Source organism: Chiloscyllium punctatum, chromosome 1, assembly GCF_047496795.1.
Source record: "Chiloscyllium punctatum isolate Juve2018m chromosome 1, sChiPun1.3, whole genome shotgun sequence".
NCBI classification, from domain to species: Eukaryota; Metazoa; Chordata; class Chondrichthyes; order Orectolobiformes; family Hemiscylliidae; genus Chiloscyllium; species Chiloscyllium punctatum.
This window is the reverse complement of record NC_092739.1, coordinates 97565739-97585931: the sequence shown is the minus strand read 5'-3', so window position 1 is coordinate 97585931 and position 20193 is coordinate 97565739. Positions and strand designations below refer to the sequence as shown.

At 42.0% G+C, this 20193-nt stretch overlaps 1 protein-coding gene across 5 annotated transcripts in view; it reads right to left on the bottom strand.

Moving 5' to 3' along the window:
- The window catches only part of plpp1a (phospholipid phosphatase 1a), a 91858-nt gene extending 76898 nt beyond the window's left edge, over positions 1-14960 (bottom strand). For all 5 annotated transcript variants that reach the window (XM_072571582.1, XM_072571601.1, XM_072571607.1 and 2 more), the window contains exon 1: positions 14443-14960. In XM_072571582.1, coding sequence (XP_072427683.1) covers positions 14443-14500 — 58 coding nt within the window. In that variant the 5' untranslated portion in view covers positions 14501-14960. The remainder of the gene's footprint in view (positions 1-14442) is intronic.
- Between the last annotated feature and the right edge of the window lie 5233 nt (positions 14961-20193).

Sequence of the window (20193 nt, the reverse complement as noted above, 5' to 3'; positions counted from 1 at the left end):
AAAGCAGAATTAACACTTCGGGTCTAGTGACCCTTTTTCAGAGCTGACGTTAGCTAGTAAAATATTGGTATCGATGATAAGGAAGGGGTGGGGGCAAGGGGAAGGAGTAAATGATGGTGGAAATGGAGATAAGTAGAGAGAATAACACTTGGGCAGACAAACAAATGGGAAATGGTCAGCCTGAAAGAAGGAATGGGGACTGTTAGTGGCTGACAATGGGTTGGTTGTAATAGCAGCTCATGTGATAAGAAGGCCTAGCATATGGCTGCTGGGAGAAGGACATGTGAGAAGGTGCTCAGGCCCAATGGTTATTGAACTTGACATTGGGTCCTGAAGGCTGCAGTCATAAATTAACATCTGCTATGGCATGGCAAGTCCCTACAAAGAACTCATCTGAAAATGGTTAGAGGCTACAGTCTAAATGAAGAGATATTTTGAAGAAATCCAAAAATTCCTTCAGTAAGGAGTGACCATTCCCTGGCTAAGAAGGGCTATAATTAGCTCCACCTTTTCTGAGTGACTGAATGCCCTACATGATGATGTTTCAGAGGAAATTCAGTGAGCCTTACAGCATCCCATAAGGCTATCTGAAATTAGCTGTAATCCAAGGGATGTGGTATATTACAAAAGAAAAGGGCAGAAAGCATGGAAAAGTCTGAGTAGGTAATAGTTAACAATGGAGATACAGTAACTTTGTTAGGGAGCATTCCTTGGGGTTGGATAGGCACTGACATCCTCAAACAGGGATAATATGAGAAGTTATAAAAACATGAAAACAAATCAATTTTGTTTGGATCGCTTTCTGATTAAAGGTCAATTAAAAAAACATGTTTGATGAAAGAAGAGGGATTATGAAAAACATTGTTACCATCTAGTTTTCCTTATTCAGTAAGTTATAGAATATGACAGAAAAGTATTATGTTTAATTTCCATTCGTTGGTCTCAAGGATTGATTGGGTGTTTTCAAAAAGTGTTATTTAAAGAGCAGATGATTGGAGTTAATTGGTTAATTAATTGATTGAGGAGATATAAAGGAGAAACAGGAAAAAATAAGCACTACCGCAGTTAGGCGGTAGTGTGGGGGTAAACTAAATTAAAAGAAAGAAAGAAAAAGAAAGAAGAAAAATAAACAGGAATGTGAGAGATGCTGTTCACTCTGAGAGCTGGCTCTGAGAAAAAAAAAGGAGAAACAGTGGAACAGCAAGTGGTAGGTGCTATAAGACTGTGTAGTTAATAAACTCTATCCACAAAGAAAGGGGCCCTGCTTTCTGTCTTGCCCACAGGCAATGGATACAGGTTGGCAGCTTACATGCTGATAATTTTGGGGTGGGCAAGTAGGAAGATGATATGGGCCCACCGGAATTTACATGTTCCCTGCCTATACCTATTCAATAAATGCTAAGTCCAGTCTTATTATTCTATTGCTTCCAAGTCTGTCTTTATTCAAGTTCCAGACTTGCCTCAGGATTCAATTGTTTTTTTGATTATGATTTGTTTGATCTGCATGTTTCCTTTCTGACAACAGTAATTAAGATTTTCAAAAATTCAGGCACAAGTTGCCAACAGTAGGATTGCAGTATAATCTCAATATTTCGTCAGAATTTGCCACTAACTGTTACAAGGGTTTTTGTGCAAATGTTTTATTCCAATACTATCTGATTCATATTGTATTGCAAACAGAGGTTGTATCTTGCAAACAAATCAGCTACATCCATCACAATCTGATTAGGTTCTAATCTCAAAACATTTAGCCAAAAGCTAAAAATAAGAATTAAACAACAACTACTTTGTAATTAATACTTTGAAGCATCAACTCTAAGACCATGAACACTAGTCTCCAGCATTCTGTCCATTCCTTTCATGCTTCAACTATATTTAACCATATATACTGCAGTGCAACCATATGTAATGGTCACTTGGCTACAGGCAATCACGAATGTAATGGATTTTAACCTTTGCACTCTTCATTAGCTTTTATTTACAGAGATACAAACATACATTTCCAAGCCCAACAACCTGCATGTTCCAAATTCAACTCCTTTTCTTTTGAAGTAGGACTGATAAACCAAACTCCATTTATTGCAACGCAAGAGGCCTAACAAGGGAGGCAGATGAACTCAGGACATGGTTAGGAACATGGGACTGGGATATCATAGCAATTACAGAGATGTGGCTCAGGGATGGACAGGACTGGCAGCTTAATGTTCCAGGATACAAATGCTATAGAAAGGATAGAAAGGTGGGGTGGGGTGGGGGGTGGGGGTGGCGTTTTTGACAAGGGATAACATTACAGCTGTACTTAAGGAGGATATTTCTGGGAAAAAGTGCAGGGAAGTTATTTGGGTGCAACTGAGAAATAGGAAAGGGATGATCACCTTATTGGGATTGTACTATAGCCAGCTCTGCTACCACACCCCACCACCCACACCACCATCAAGTAGTCAGCAGGAAATTGAGTAACAAATTTGTACAAAGACCAGTTATTTGTTAAAATAATAGGAAGGTTATGGTAGGGATTTTAACTTTTCAAACATAAACTGGGACTGCCACAGTGTTAAGGGTTTACATGGAGAGGAATTTGTTCAATGTGCACAAGGAAACTTTCTGATTCATGATGTGGATGTACCCACTAGGGAAGATGCAAAACCTGACCTACTCTTGGGAAATAAGGCAGGACAAGTAACTGAGGTGTCCGTTGGGGAGCACTTTGGGGCCAGCGGCCATAATTCAATTAGTTTTAAAATAATGATGGAAAAGGATAGACTGGATCTAAAAATTAAAGTTCTAAATTGTAGGAAGACTAATTTTGACAGTATTAGGAAAGAACTTTCAAACATTGATGCTCACAGGTAAAGGGACGACTAGAAAATGGGAAACCTTCAAAAACGAGATAATGAGAATCTACAAACAGTATATTCCTGTTAGGGTGAAAGGCAAGGGATGTAGGGAATTCTGGATGACTACAGAAATTGAGGTTTTAGTCAAGAAAAAGAAGGGAGCATATGTCAGGTATAGACAGCAGAGATCAAGTGAATCCTTAGAAGAGTATAAAGGCAGTAGGAGTATACTTAAGAGGGAAATCAGGAGGACAAAATATGGAAATGAGATGGCTTTCGCAAATAGGATTAAGGATAATTCAAAGGGATTCTATAAATACATTAAGAACCAAAGGGTAACTAGGGAGGGAATAGGGCCCCGCAAAGATCAGCAAGGTGACCTTTGTGTGGAGCCGCAGGTGATGGGGGAGATACTAAAGGAGTATTTTGCAATGGTATTTACTGCAGAGAAGGAGATGGAAGATATAGACCGGTACATGGTAGAAATACATGGTAACATCTTGAAAAATGTCCATATTACAAAGGAGGAGGTGCTGGATGTCTTAAAAAAATTTAAAGGTGAATAAATCTCCAGGACTTGATCTTGTGTACCCCAGAACGCTGGAGGAAGCTAGGGAGGTGATTGCTGGGCCCTTTGACGAGATGTTTGTATCATCGATAGTCATAGGTGAGGGGCCAGTAGACTGGAAGCTGGCTGATGTAGTGCCATTACCTAAGAAAGGTTGTAAGGAAAAGCCAGAGAACTATAGACTGGTGAACGTGACATCAGTGGTGGGCAAGTTGTTGGAGGGAGTCCTGAGGGACAGGATTTACAGTATTTGGAAAGGCAAGGACTTATTAGGGATAGTCAACATGGCTTTGTGCGTGGGAAATCATGTCTCATTAACTTGATTGAGTTTATGAAGAAGTAATGAAGAGAATTCATGAGAGCAGAGCAGTAGACGTGATCTATATGAACTTCAGTAAGGCGTTCAACAAGGTTCTTCATGGTAGACTGGTTAGCAAGGGTAGATAATGTGAAACACAGAGAACTAGCAACTTGGATACAGAACTGGCTCAAAAGTAAAAGACAGAAGATGGTGGTGAAAGTTCCTTTTCAGACTGGATGCCTGTGACCAGTGGTGTGCCACAAGGGTCGGTGCTGAGTCCAATGCTTTTCGTTATTTATATAAATGATTTGGATGTGATCATAAGAGGTATAGTTAATAATTTTGCAGCTGATTCCAAAATTGGAGATGTAGTGTAGAGTGAAGAAGGTTACCTCAGAGTACGAAGGGATCTTGATCAGATGGGCCAATGCACTGAAGAGTGGCAAATAGAGTTTAATTTGGATAAATGTGAGGTGCTGCATTTTGGAAAGGCAAGTCAGGGCAGGAATTATACACTTAATGGTAAGGTCCTGGGGAGTGCTGCTGAACAAAGAAACCTTGGATTGCAGGTTCATAGTTTCTTGAAAGTGGAGTCACAGGTAGATAGGATAATGAAGAAGGCGTTTGGTATGCTTTCCTTTATTGGTCAGAGTATTGAGTATAGGAGCTGGGAGGTCGTGTTGTGGCAGTACAGGGCATTGGTTAGGCCAATTTTGGAATACAGCTTGCAATTCTGGTTTCCTTCCTTTCGGAAAGATGTGGTGAAACTTGAAAGAGTTCAGAAAGGATTTACAAGGATGTTGCCAGGGTTGGAGGATTTGAGCTATGGGGAGAGGCTGAATAGACTGCAGTTGTTGTATCTGAAGCGTCACAGGCTGAGGGGTGACCTTATAGAGAACTAGAGGCCATTGGTTTAGGGTAAGAGTGGAAAGATTTAGAAGGGACCTAAGGGGCAACTTTTTCATGGAGAGGGTTGTGCGAATGGATATCTGGTCAACATGGATGAATTGAACTGAAGGATCTGTTTCTGTGTTGTACATCTCTATGACTCTATATTGGTATAACTAAATCCCTGGATAATATCTCCTAGTTAAACATAATTAAATATGCAGATAATAAATAATTAAAAACAAGAGCACCTTCAAGCATCTTACGTATGTTAAACTTAATGGTGCACCATACAAAGTTTCTTACTGATATAAAATAATATCAAAACTACTGAATACCAATCAAAATGAATAGTTTCTGAATTGAGAAAATTGCACGTCATGTGCTGAAGATGGCAGGAAAAAAAGTTAAGAAATTACAGAGTAGTTAGCCCAACATCTGTTGTCAGTTAAATATTCGAGAGTCTGTAATCAACGATAGAGCATTTGAACATCTTGAACATTTTCAACTGATCAGAGATAACGTTAACAAATGCAAACTGATTATGACATGCCTGATGAGCCTGACTGAATTAGTTGAAGAGGTGACAAGATAAAAATTCATAAGATGCTACATTCTGTTCGCTTTCCTATATGCTTCAGAAACCTGGACCATAAGTAAAGATGCGTGAAAGAAAGTAGGGGCAGTGTGAATAGTGAGATAAAAATTCTACATACAGGCCACAGAACAAATGGAAAGATACTTGCAATTGCACGAGCAAAATGAATGATAAAGAGTGACAGAAAAAAAATGTCACTACTATTAAACTAGAGATCTCTTCCAGCCAGCAAAAGGCTCCAGAAAGATGGGTTGATCTCGGTGTAGCTGGATGATGGATGTCACAGAGTGGTTGCAAACAAGATAAACTGGATGTGAGAGGTTGGCACAATATAGACAAGTATGGCATGCTAAGACTGTAGATTGCACAATAGAAGCATCAGAAGCAGCCTAAAGAAGTGGACAGGAATATATATTTTTTATGTGGACTTCCAGAAAGCATTATTTAAATCCTAAACAACAGATCATTAGCTACAGATGAAGCTGATAGAATTGAAGGCAAATTATTGTCCCGGGGTTGGGAAACTGGCTGAGTGGCAGGTGGCAGTAAATATAGAAAATGCATCAGTCACTCCATTGATAGGATATGACTTGTGGATGCAGCATAGGAATCTGTGTAAATAGTCACTGTATTCATAAACAACATCAATGAAAGGATAAACTTTCACACATCCAAATTTCCTGATGATGTGAATATAAATGGCATTATAAGTAGTGTTGTTGGAAGCATAAAATTATAAGGAGCTAAAACAAACTAAATGAACAAGCAAAATTGTGGCAAATGGAATTCAATCTAGGCAAAATGTGAGGGCAACCATTTTGAATCTAAAAAGGATAGATCACAGTACTTTCTAAAACAGTACTTTTTTTCTGAAAAGCTAGAGATGGTTGAGGTTCAAAGAGATTTAAGATAAGTCATGACCTTATTCAATTAACAGATGCATCATTAAAATATCATTAACATGTACAGTCAACAATTTAAAAATGGTTAATTAAGTGTGGGGCTTCCTCTGTAGAGACTTAAATATAATGATTACAAATCATACTACAGCTATATATTAACACAAATGGTTTATATGAGCAGTTCTAGATATCATTACTTGGGAAGGACATATTGGCTTTGAGAAAATGCAATATAGATTTACCAGAATGACATCTGTCAAAGATTAAATTAAAAAGAAAGATCTTACAAGCTAGTATTGTATGCCCAAGGGCTCATAGGGTAAGACATAAGAACTAGGAGCAGGAGTGGGCAATTCAACCCTTTGAGCCTGCTTTGCTATCTGATACAATCATGGATGATTTTATTTTGGCTTCAAATTAACATTCCTGCCTACTCTTCATAACCCTTCAACCTATTACTAATTAAACATCTATCTCCTTCCTAAATTTACTAACATACACTGCGGTCTGGGATACTGAATTCCACAGGTTCAGAGAGAAGTAATTTCTCCTTATCTCTGCTTTAAGTCTCGTTATAAGAGGTGCTATCAAGATATTGGGCTGGATATTAATGGTGGCATTTGGCGGAGTGGGGTATCCTCATCCACTTGTTGAAGAACCATTGAGAACCCATGTTGCTTCTGTGGGGTTATTCAGCAAGTGCTTTCCAATTACGGAATTACAACTAAATGACAGACATTTTGTTCTGAGTTTCATAAGCACAAGCTGTTTGAGTACAATTAGTACTCTGCCAATTGTGAAGAGCCAAAAGAAATGTTCATTGATATGAACTATCAGTTTTACAAGTTGAGAACCCCAAAATTGGGTTCTCTCCCACTGTCTATCACAAACCTACTTTCCTTGGTCAATATGTCAGTGTTATAAGATTGGCCTTATCAACAAACTCATTAATATGGCCCCAGCTGGTTGCTTGCCATGCAAGCTTGATACCAAAGAAGCTCATCAAAGCTATTTTCCACTAACAGGATGCTTCTGCTATCACAACTTAACTGAGAGTTGTGAGTTAATAGTCATGCTCCACTGTTCCACAAGCTATCATTACGTTTATAAAGTCCCAGTTAGACACCCAAGATAACCAATTTGCATGATTGACTGCTATTCAGGACCAAAGCAATACATATCAGGTTTTCTCATTAATAGAAAATAACTCTATTCATTATACCACACAACACTGAACAAGTAGCACAGAAAAGAAAGAAATCCTAATGCATGACTATGTGACCTTTTAAAACTCCAAAAATACCTAGACACCCGTTCACAGTCAAGACAGACAGAAGATAGACTGTTTGATACATGTTATAAGTGAAAAGTAAAAGACAGGGAACAAAACTCTGAAGATCAACAGTCTAGATTTCAAGGGTTGGTTAGATTGTCTTTCATGATTCCTTTTGATTTCGACAATGATGGCATGCAATGTTTTGAAAGCATTGGTTGTTTTTCACTTTGAGTGCTTACAAAACTCAGAACAAAATGTCTGATGTTAGTTGTAATTCTGTGGCTTGACAGCACTTGCTGAGTAACCCAACAGAAGCAATATGGATTCTCAGTGGTTTTCCAACCCTACCCTCCCCCCACCATGGGTGGCACAGTGGTTAGCACTGCTACCTCACAGCGCCAGAGACCCGGGTTCAATTCCTGCTTCAGGCAACTGACTGTGTGGAGTTTGCACATTCTCCCCATGTCTGCGTGGGTTTCCTCCCACAGTTCAAAAATGTGCAGATTAGGTGAACTGGCAATGCTAAATTGTCCGTAATGTTAGGTGCAGGGGTAAATGTAGGGGAATGGGTCTGGGTGGGTTGCGCTTCAGTTGGTCGGTGTGGACTTGTTGGGCCAAAGGGCCTGTTTCCACACTAAGTAATCTAATCTAATCTCACCATTGTCTCCATTAAAATCTAGCTAAATATCTTAGAAAGGTCTTTAGAATTCCTTCTACTAAGCTTTCATGTTTTTTTTCTGTCTTTTTCCTTACATGGATAGTGAGGGTGAGGGAGGAAGGGATGTTTACAGCTCTGGATGTCTTTGGTTGTTCCTGCTCTTGTGGTTTTGTAACAAACTACCTTAACCAATGGGATGACTGTTATTGGGTAGAATTTTCTTGATGCAAATATTCTTGATGCCACTCAAAGTATCTCCCACACTGCTTCAAAAAACAACATTAGCTTGCCAAGCTAAAAATGTGAAACAGTTTTGTGCCTCACAAACCTTATTGAATTCTTTGAGAAGGTGACCAAGGAAGTGGATGAGGGTAAAGCAGTAGATGTGGTGTATATGGATTTTAGCAAGACGTTCGATATGGTACCCCATGGCAGGCTAATGCAAAAACTACGGAGGTATGGCATTGAGGGTGCATTAGAGGTTTGGATTAGGAATTGGCTGACTGGAAGGAGACAGAGGGTAGTAGTTGATGGTATAGGTTCATCTTGGAGCGCAGTTACTAGCGGTGTTCCACAAGGATCTGTTTTGGGACCATTGCTGTTTGTCATTTTTATAAATGACCTGGAGGAGGGGCTTGAAGGCTGTGTGAGCAAGTTTGCGGATGACACGAAAGTCGGTGGAGTTGTGGACAGCGAAGAAGGATGTGGCAGGTTACAGCGGGATATAGATAAGTTGCAGAGCTGGGCAGTAAGGTGGCAAATGGAATTCAATGTAGCTAAGTGTGAAGTCATTCACTTTGGTAGGAGTAACAAGAAGATGGATTACTGGGCTAATGGTCGGATACTTGGTAGTGTGGATGAGCAGAGGGATCTTAGTGTCCATGTACACAGATCTTTGAAAGTTGCCACCCAGGTAAATAGTGCTGTGAAGAAGGCATATGGTGTACTGGGCTTTATTGGTAGAGGAATTGAGTTCCGGAGTCCTGAGGTCATGTTGCAGTTGTATAAGACTCTGGTGCGGCCTCATCTGGAGTACTGTGTGCAGTTTTGGTCGCCATATTATAGGAAGGATGTGGAGGCATTGGAACGAGTGCAGAGGAGGTTTACCAGGATGTTGCCTGGCATGGTAGGAAGATCGTATGAGGAAAGGCTGAGGCACTTGGGGCTTTTCTCATTGGAGAAAAGAAGGTTTCAGGGAGATTTGATAGAGGTGTACAAGATGATTAGGGGTTTAGATAGGGTTGACAGTGAGAACCTTTTTCCGCTAATGAAGTCAGCTGTTACTAGGGGACACAGCTTTAAATTAAGGGGTGGTAGGTATAGGACAGATGTTAGGGTAGATTTTTTACTCAGCAGGTTGTGAGTTCATGGAATGCCCTGCCAGTAGCAGTGGTGGACTCTCCCTCTTTATGGTCATTTAAGCGGGCATTGGACAAGCATATGGAGGGTACTGGGCTAGTGTAGGTTAGGTAGGCTTCGGTCAGCGCAACATCGAGGGCCGAAGGACCTGTACTGCGCTGTATTTTTCTATGTTCTATGTTCTATGTTCAGTTAATTTGTCTCAAGTTCAAAACATTCCTGTTACTTCAGCTATAAAATAGTCCAGCTTCCATTTTGGCTTTTAGCCCCAAAGAAGAAAAATAACTGGTCTCTTACAATATCAAGCCAAACAAAGGTTCCACCTACCTTCCACACAAATACGTAATGTGTTTAGTGTGGTGCCAGGCTTATTGACCATACAATAGGAACTGGCACACTAACAACCAATTATCAGTAACTTTTACAATGTGGCTCACTTACACTTGCTAAAAGCTACAAGTATTTATAGACAAGAAAAAAAGAACACATCAAGGAATTGTCTTTTTAACCTGAAACAAAAGCAGAAGAGAAAATAGTTCCCTCATGCAATGCATTGATTAATCAGAATTGACCGGCCAATATCAGCATCCACTTCTCACTCAGTGTAACTTGTTATAGTTTTTAAAATTTGGTGTTTCTAACATCTATTCTGATGAGTACAAGATGAAAAGCTTCAATAGTATGTCTCTTTTTTCACCAACACTCAAATTTTCAAGTATTCCACTTCTAATTTTTATTAGTCTGGCAAAAGATCAGTCTTATTTATTTTCTACAGAACTGAACTGAATCTGAAGTTTGCTGGTTGTGACAGCTACAACTCAGTAAAATCTCATCAAAGTGAAAGTTGAAGACATATTAAAGCTTTTTCGGCAGATATGTTTGCTGCATTCTTTATAGAGTCACAGTCACAGAGGGAAACAGACCCTTTGGTCCAACTTGTCCATATCGACCATGTTTCCAAAACTTAACTAGTCCCACTTGCCTGCATTAGGCCCTTTTCAATTCATGTATCTGTCCAATGTCTTTTAAATGGTATAACTGTACCCACCTTTACCACTTCCTCTGGCAGTTCATTCCATAAATGCACCACCATCTGTATGAAAATGTTCCTGCACAGGTCTCTTGTAAATCTTTCTACTCTCACCTTAACCCTATGTTCTCTAGTTTTGAACTGTCCAACCTGGTAAAAGACCTTTGCTATTCACCTCATCGATGCCTTTATGACTTTGTAAACTTCCTCAACATCCTACACTCCAGAATGGATCTGACCCAATCAAACTGGAATCATAAGGTTGGCAGGAGACATAGTCAATGAACAATGGGCTGCATTTGAAGAGAAAACATTTTCAGAGCAATCAGGGTATATTCGTGGGGGAATGGGAAAGGGAAAGAAAAGGCAATCAAATCGGAGCTCCCTGGATTATGAAAGACATAGAGATTAAAATGAAGAGAAAATGTATGCTTGAGGATAATGCAGAAAAGTGTAAAGTGCTTTATTTTTGTCAGGAAGAACGGGAAGAGACAATATAAAATGAAGGGTAGTATTCTAAATAGGATACAGGTGCAGAGGGAGGTAAATGTGCACTAGCCATCAAAGCTGCCAGAACACGATGTAAGGACATTTAATAAAGCATACAAAATCTCAGTCAAATGGATTGTGACATAGATTGTAAAAGCAAGAAAACTTTGCTAAACTTGTTTAGAACACTGGTTCATCATTAACTGGAGTACTGTATCCAGTTCTACACAACAATCGTTGGAAAGGATATAAAGGCATTAGAGAGATTACAGAAAAGATTCTTGCAAATGGTTCCAGAGATGAGAAACTACAATTATGTACTTGGGACTTTGTTTTTCTTGAAGTAAGGATGAGGGGGGGAATCTGACTGAAACTTACAGAATACTGAATGGCCTGAACAGGGTGGACATTAGGAAGATGTTTCCATTGGCAGGAGAGACAAGAACCCAAGGGCACAGCCTTAGAGTAAAAGGCAGACCCTTTAGAATGAAAATAGGGAGAAACTTATTTCGCCAGAGAGTGGTGAGTCGGTGGAATTCATTGCCACAGAAGGCTGTGGAGGCCAGGTCATTGAGAATATTTAAAACAGAGATAGATAATTTCTTGATTGCCAAGGGAATCAAAGGTTACGGGGAGAAAGCGGGAAAGTGGGTCTGAAAAATGTATCAGCCATGATTAAATTGCAGAGCAGACTCAATGGGCTGAATGGCCTAATTTCTGCTTGTAAGTCTTATGGTCTAAGAAACATTTGAGAGGAGATTCCATAAAGGTATTCAAATTCACAAAGGGTCTGGGCAGACTGTTCTCAGTGATGGAAGGTTTTAGAATAAGAGATCACAGATTGGCAAATCATAGGCAAAAGAATTAATGGAGACATGAGAAAAAAACATTTTCATGAAAAATAGTTAGGATCTGGAATACATTGCCTGAGTGTGTGGTGGAGGCAACTTCAATCCAGGCATTTCAGAGAAGTGGGTCACTACCTGAAAAAGTACAGACAAAGTGGGGAGTGGTACCAGTTAAATTTCTGTTTTGAAGATCCAGTGCAGTCATGATGGGCCAAATGGTCTCCTTCTATATTGTAACCATTGTGTGATTCTGGGTGGTAATCATCTGGAACTTGCTCTTTAGAGAGTTAGTGGTGATGATCAATGAATTCAAAAGGAAATTACACACTTGTAAAATTTGCAGGGCTCTGAGAATGGAATGAACAAAGTAGAATGAACAACCCTCCATAGAGGGTTGGCACAGGCTTGATGGGCCAAAAGGCTATGACTATGATCTGTTGAAGAATACAACATCCAGTTGATGCACCCTGCAACGTGAAAGCTGCAATCAGTCAATATGTTTGGAGATTAGAGGTGCTGGAAAAGCACAGCAGTTCAGGCAGCATCCGAGGAGCAGTAAAATTGACATTTTGGGCAAAAGCCCTTCATCAGGAATACAGGCAGAGAGCCTGAAGGGTGGAGAGATAAATGAGAGGAGGGTGGGAGTGGGAAGAAAGTAGCATAGAGTTCAATAGTGAGTGGGGGAGGGGATGAAGGTGATAGGTCAGGGGGAGGGGGGAATGGATAGGTGGAAAAGAAGATAGGCAGGTAGGACAGGTCATGGGGACAGTGCTGAGCTGGAAGTTTGGAACTGGGGTGAGGTGTGGGGGAGGGGAAATGAGGAAACTGTTGAAGTCCACATTGATGCCCTGGGGTTGAAGTGTTCCGAGGCGGAAGATGAGGCGTTCTTCCTCCAGGCGTCTGGTGGTGAGGGAGCGGCAGTGAAGGAGGCCCAGGACCTCCATGTCCTCGGCAGAGTGGGAGGGGGAGATGAAATGTTGGGCCACAGGGCGGTGTGGTTGATTGGTGCGGGTGTCCCGAAGATGTTCCCTAAAGCGCTCCGTGAGGAGGCGCCCAGTCTCCCCAATGTAGAGGAGACCGCATCGGGAGCAATGGATACCCTCCTCTCATTTATCTCTCCACCCTTCTGGCTCTCTGCCTGTATTCCTGACGAAGGGCTTTTGCCCGAAATGTCGATTTTATTGCTGCCTGAACTGCTGTGCTTTTCCAGAATCCAGAATCTGGTTTCCAGCATCTGCAGTCATTGTTTTTACCTAATATGTTTGGGGTGCCAGAGTTGAACCACCTTTCACTGTTCTGGGAGAGCAGATTGCACTCTAACTTTTTATAGAGCAAGATGAGTCACAACCGGAATCTCCCAGGCTCAGAACAAGCGCTGCCACTTTTTGTAGGCTGATATTTTTAACTTCATTGCTATAATTTTGGGCTTTGACAACAAATCCTGCCCAACATTTATCTCAATCAACATCACACAAAACAAATGATTTGGTCAATATCCATGTGATAATTGTGGGTGCTCGAATTGACTTTCTCTTTCCACACAATACAAGTGACTAGTCCGGCTGCGAGGAGCTTTGAGGCGTCTTGTGGTCGCGATGAGCACTATATTAACGTCATTTTTTTAAAATGACCTTGCCGGGACCAAATTCACCTTTGTCATTACGCTATTACCGTTCTAGAAATAAATAAAGGCCCGCTCCTCGCGTCCACCTCTAAAATCTTGAGCAAGCGTTAAACTAATAGTTACCAGAAACTAAAGTATATGACCAGATTTGGGCACTCTTGTTTCAAGTAACTAAAAATGTTACCATATGTGAAGTTCCGTCTGGTTTCATATAAACCTTTTCTTTGCCGCTGAAAGAGCAAAGCCCAATGAATCATTTGCTAACTGCTAACTGTATTTAAGGAAATTGGTCTACACAGATTTAGGAACAGCTGTTGATATTAGTAGACTGTTGTGGTTCAACGTTAGCAAACTTAACTGTAAAATCTTGTTTACCATTTGAAAATTGACGCCTACTGTATCACTGAGTATTTTTTAAAAATTCAATTTGGACCAACTGCATAATAAATGTAATCGCTCTCCTTTCCTCGCCCTTTTTTCTTTGACAAACTTCTGTCAAATTTGTGACTTTCCTCTTGACACTGAGTTTTCCCGGGAGTTAGGTAGGAAGTGGGAAAAGAATTAGAGGGGAATTAGACTGGGAATTAGAGGGGCGAAAATAGCAGAGAGAGAGAAATCTGCTCAAGTCAACAGCTTCAGGCTGGCTCAGAACTGACAAAAAAGTGACCGGCTGTGGAGATCGCCTGGATCACTTCACAAAAACTGCAACAGCTAAAAGAAAACTCATCCTGCAATACTTGCTCTCCGGTAGCAATCCGTTAAAGTAATGTGATTTCAGAGAAAGCGAGTACGAGAACCAGCTCGCAGTGTTTACCCCCTTTTGATCAGAACCTTGTCTCCTTTTAACATCGTATTCTCTGAGAGTTGAGAAACGCAAAACACGTCACGAAGAACCGGGAGAGCAGTGAACATCAACATCCTAAATAAAAGCAGTTCCTTATTAAAACAATCAAGTGCGATTGCTCATAAACATACAGACGTATTAACAAATAAAAATACATGTATACAATGATGTAACAATAATAATACCCCATATGTAGATTCAGATATTCAAATATACTTACCCAGTATGAGGCATATTACATCCAAGCAAACAAAAGGGATCCTGTGCCTGTCAAACATCTTCTCTCCCTGCCTTTGTACTTGAAGGGACTGACGGTCGCTGACTTTCTTCAGACACTTTTTTTTACTGTAAGCAATCTTCTGAAATTTGGTTGGTTTTGTTTGCGGCGCGATCTCGCGTTGGGGTGTGTGTGTGTGAGTGAGTGTGTGTGTGTGAGAGGAGGAGGAGGAGGGAATGCAGGTTTAAAAGGACGGGAAAGGAAGGTTAATGGCCGACACAGGACTGTGCCCGCCTCTCGGGGGGGGGGAGGGAATAAGGACACCCAAACCTGAGGTAAAGGGGGTAATTCACGATCGGTGACAGTGCAAACTCAACTTCTCCGACCCTCTTGCCCACCCTTAAATCAGACGGGACCCCCACCCGGGGGGTAATCGGAGTCAATCTGGCAGCAGAGAGGGAGAAGCTGATCTCTGGCGGAGGCTGCCCCTGTCACAATGGGAGGCCAGTCTGAGCGGGGGGGGGGGGGGGGGCAGAGCGGTCTCCGCTGCTGCTGCTGCCGCCGCGAAAGAGATCCTCCTCCCTAAACCACGTCAGCGGCAATGTCCCCAAGCCGGGGGCAGCGGCAGCAGGGAGCAGGGAGCGGGCCGCCTTGGCTGCAGGGAGCAGGGAAGCGGGCCGCCCTGGCTGCAGGAGGCGGGTATACGAGTGCCAAGCCTCTCACTGCCGCAATGGAAAAATCAATTCATCATAGCGTGAGGCTCTTTAAAGCAGAACCGCCCCTCCGTATTCTTGGATCAGAAACCACCACATTGCGTGCAGGATAGGTAGGTTAGCACAAAGGATATTTATTTTGCACTAGTTAGGTCTCAACCCTGCAGTGGCCGTATTTACAGTCCTCCCAAATCAACCCCCACCCTCCTCCCCCCCACGGCAGAATTAGGTCGACCACCTTGTCACCCAACACTGACAGTCGTTCAAATTGTAGGTTAGTAATACAAAAGCTTGGGTTGTGAGCTTCCACTGTTAGCAATGAAAAGGCGCGGCAGTGCCCTCACTACCTGGCAACACCTTGTAGTGGAAAAAAACATTTCAATTGTGTGTCAGCAGTCGCAATGATATTCTGTGCACTGTTGTACTGGAACTGAATAGTTCAAAAGAGAAATCCACATAATTGAGATTGGGGTTAACAAGTTAAGTGACACGTAACATTTGCTCGTTGCCAGACAATGGACATTTCCAACATGAAGGAACCCAAGAATTTCCCATGGACACGCGTCAAAGTCGTCCTGCACTTTTAATATCCGACAGTTTACATCTGTTGGGTGACACAGCTGAGACACAAGGTTTTGGGTTTATAGATTTGGACATTAAAAACTAAACTGAGACCCTGGACGTTCAGGATAGCCCAAAACATCCCGTTGAACTGTTTGGCAGAGAAGAATTATCCTTCGTGTTCTGGACAAAATTTATTTCTCGATTAATATTACAAAAATCTGCACTTGGATATCTCAAAGTTGTTTATAAGAGCTTGCTGTGCAGAAATTATCAGCCACCTTTCCCCACATTACAGTAGTGACTACAATCAAAACTGCTGCATTATTGAATAACACTAATAGTAGGTTTACGACTAAGAACAGAGTTGCGAGTTCTCATTCAGACTGGGGTGAGTTTCTGGAGCTCCACTTGTAACATTTAAGCAACACAACATATTGCAATCACTTGTATTGCCCCAGTCTCCAGGGCTATGGACCAAGAGCTGAAAAATTATATTAGTCAGATCTTTCTAAGCATAAAGACAGAGAGAGATTATTCAAATTGGGCCTGTTTTCTCTAGAATTTCACTGGTTGAATATTCTAGAAGTAGAGTCATATGAGAATTAGGCCAACCATTCACAAGAGATGTTAGGAAACACTTCCACACACAGGCTGGTAGATGTTCAGAATTCTTTACCACAAAAAGCATTAATGCCAGATCAGTTCTTAGCTTTAATTCTGAAACAGATATTTTTTTGTTAAGCAAAGATATTAAGGATATGGGTCAAAGGCAGGTATTGTGAAATTACACCATGGATCAGCCATGATCTCATTCAATGGTAGAACAGACTCAAGGGGCTGAATGGCCTCCTCCTTTCAGCTCTGACATTTACTTCTGTGCTGAAAATGTCAATGAATCTGAAACTCATGAGAAGTGCTGAAAAATATTTCCATTTATGTGAGAAACTCAAAGGGACTAACCACATAAACCTCAAGGCTACAAGAATAGGAAAGAGATAAAGGGCAAGAACATGCTCTAAACACAGAAGCAACAAGAAAAAACTTTTTGTATTGAATTCATATTGTATCTTATCATAAATTCAAGACTTTCCGAAACGTCTTTCCCAAGCTTTGAAATGTATCTTTTAAAATAGTTAAGTTCAGCAGCCGATTTCCATTCAACAAGTCCTGCTACAAACAAATGCACTGAAAGCATTCTTTTTAAAAGTCATTGCACACACAGGGATGGACTATAGATAACACTGAGCAATGGTAATTCCACCCTTCTTATCCTTAACATTAACCCAATTGATTCTCCTCTCTGGAACATTGCAATGCTTTCAATAGCAGATACGAATATCCCTTCTCTTTTCCCGCCTTGCCTGAACACCTTGAATAGCTAACACCTAATGCTTTTCTTCCCTGTGCCCCAGGTCTCTGTTATATGTGCCACACTATATGCCACATGGCAGGAATTGAATTGACTTTATTGTCACGTGTACCGAGGCACAGTGAAAAGCTTTGTCCTGCCAGCAATACAGGCAGATCGCATAGATAGTAAATAATAGGTAAACAGCAGCAAAAACAAAAACACAGGTATAGGCGAATGTAAAGAGTTTGCAAGTCCATTCAGTATTCTAACAACAGTAGGGTAGAAACTGTTGCGAAACCGACTGGTGCATGTGTTCAGGCTTCTGTACCTTCTTCCCGATGGTAGAGATTGTAGAAAAACATTGCCAGAGTGGAATGGATCTTTAAGAATGCTTGTAGCCTTTCCCACACAGCGGGCCTGGTAGATGCCCCGGTAGATGGGTTCTATAGATGGGAGGTTGGCCTTTTTGATTGTCCGGGCCAAGTTCACCACTCTCTGTAACTGTCTCCGATCTTGAATGGTAGTGATACATCCAGACAGAATGCTCTCGACGGCACACCTAGAAAAGTTAGTAAGGGTACACGCCATCATGCCAGATTTCCTCAGCTGCCTGAGGAAGAAGAGACATTATTGGGCCTTTGTAACCAATGGGTCCACATGACGAGTCCAAGAGAGCTTGTTGTGGATGACCACTCCCAGGAGCTTGACACTCTCCACTCGTTCTACCTCTGTGCTGTTAATGTATAGGGGGCATGAGTAACATCCCGCCAAAAGTTAATAATGAGTTCCTTGGTTTTGCTGGCATTGAGAGCTAGGCTGTTCTCAGTGCACCATTTTCCCAGGTTTTCCACCTCCCATCTGTAGTCTGTTTCATTGCCACCTGAGATTCGACCAACTATGGTGGTGTCATCAGCGAACTTGTAAATGACATTAGTCTGGTATTTGGTGATGCAATCATGGGTATACAGTGAGTGCAGTAGGGGGCTGAGTACGCACTCCTGGGGGACTCCAGTGTTAAGTCATAGAGATGTACAGCACAGAAACAAACCCTTCAGTCCAACTCATCCATACCGACCAGATATCCCAAGCCAATCTAGTCCCACCTGCCAGCACCCGGGGCATATTCCTCCAAACCCTTCCTATTCGTATACCCATCCAAATGCCTTTTAAATGTTGTACCAGCTTCCACCACTTCCTCTGGCAGCTCATTCCATACACGTACCACCATCTGCGTGAAAAAGTTGTCCCTTACGTCTCTTTTATATCTTTCCCCTCTCACCCTAAACCTATGCCCTCTAGTTCTGGACTCCCCTACCCCAGGGAAAATACTTTACCTATTTACCCTATCCATGCCCCTCATAATTTTGTAAACCTCTATAAGGTCACCCCTCAGCCTCAAACGCTCCAGGGAAAACAGCCCCAGCTTGTTCAGCCTCTCCCTGTAGCTCAAATTCTCCAACCCTGGCAACATCCCTGTAAATCTTTTCTGAGTCCTTTCAAGTTTCACAACACCTTTTCGATAGGAAGGAGACCAGAATTGCACACAATATTCCAACAGTGGCCTAACCAATGTCCTGTACAGCCTCAACATGACCTCCCAACTCCTGTATTCAGTACTCTGACCAATAAAGGACAGCATACCAAACACCTTCTTCACTATCCTATCTACCTGTGACTCCACTTTCAAGGAGCTATGAACCTGCACTCCAAGGTCTCTTTGTTCAGCAACACTTCCCTAGGACCTTACCATTAAGTGTATAAGTCCTGCTAAGATTTGCTTTCCCAAATGCAGCACCTCTCATTTATCTGAATTAAACTCCATCTGCCACTTCTCAGCCCATTAGCCCATCTGATCAAGACCCTGTTGTAATCTGAGGTAACCTTCTTCGCTGTCCACTACACCTCCAATTTTGGTGTCATCTGCATATTAATGGCGATGAAATATTGTCTCCAATCTTCACTGATTGTGGCCTGTGGATCAGGAAACTGAGGATGCAATTGTTGCAGAGAGTGGGGCTTAGTCCAAGATCACTAAGTTTAATAATCAGTCTCGAGGGATAATAGTGTTGAAGGCTGAACTGTAGTCAATGAGTAGGATTCTTACTTAGCTGTTCTTGGTGTCAAGATGTTCTAGGGACAAGTGAAGGGCAAGTAATACGGCATCTGATGTGGATCTGTTGGTCCAATAGGCAAATTGGAGTGGGCAAAGAATAGTGGAGAGACTAAAGTTGATTAATGCCATGACCAGCCTTTCAAAGCACTTCATGACCACCGAAGTTAGGGCCACTGGGCGGTAGTCATTGAGACATGCTTCATGAGCCTTCTTAGGCACAGGGATGATGTTGGCCCTCTTGAAACAGGCAGGGACAGTGGCCTGCTGCAGGGAGAGGTTGAAGATGTCCGAGAAGACCTCTACCAGTTGATCTGTGCATGCCCTGAGTGCACGGTCTGGTACTCCATCTGGTCCCATAGCTTTCCTTGGATTCACATGAAGGAAAACTGATCTGACCTCTGATGCAGTGACTGTTGGGATAGGTTCGTCAGGACTGGTCAGAATAGGTGTTACCTCTCTGCCGAAATTCTGCTCAAAGCGAGCATAGAAAGCGTTGATATCACCTGGGAGGGATATGTCATTGTCTGCTATCTTGCACTGTCTCTTTTTAGAACCTGTGATGTCATTCAGTCATTGCCATAGTCGCTGGGTGTCTGTCTGAGTCTCTAGTTTGGGTCGGTATTGGTGCTTGGCTGTCTTAATGGCTCTGTGAAGGCCATACTTAGATTCCTTATATATGAATGGGTCTCCTGATCTGAAGGCCTCATGCCTGGTTTTTAACAGGTTCTGTATGTCCTGATACATCCAGGGCTTCCTGTTGGGGAACACCTGGATTGACTTACTCAGTATGCAGTCCTCCACACACTTGCTGATAAAGTCTGTGACAGTGCTGGCGTACTCGTCCAAGATACCTGCAGACTGTTAAAACATGGCTCAATCAGCCGATTCCAGACAGCACTGGAGTTGATCCACTGCCTCCTCTGACCAGCACTGGACCTGTATCCGCGAGGGGGTCTCCTACCTGACCTTTTGCCTGGAAGCCGGGAGAAGAAGCATGGCATTGTGGTCGGAGT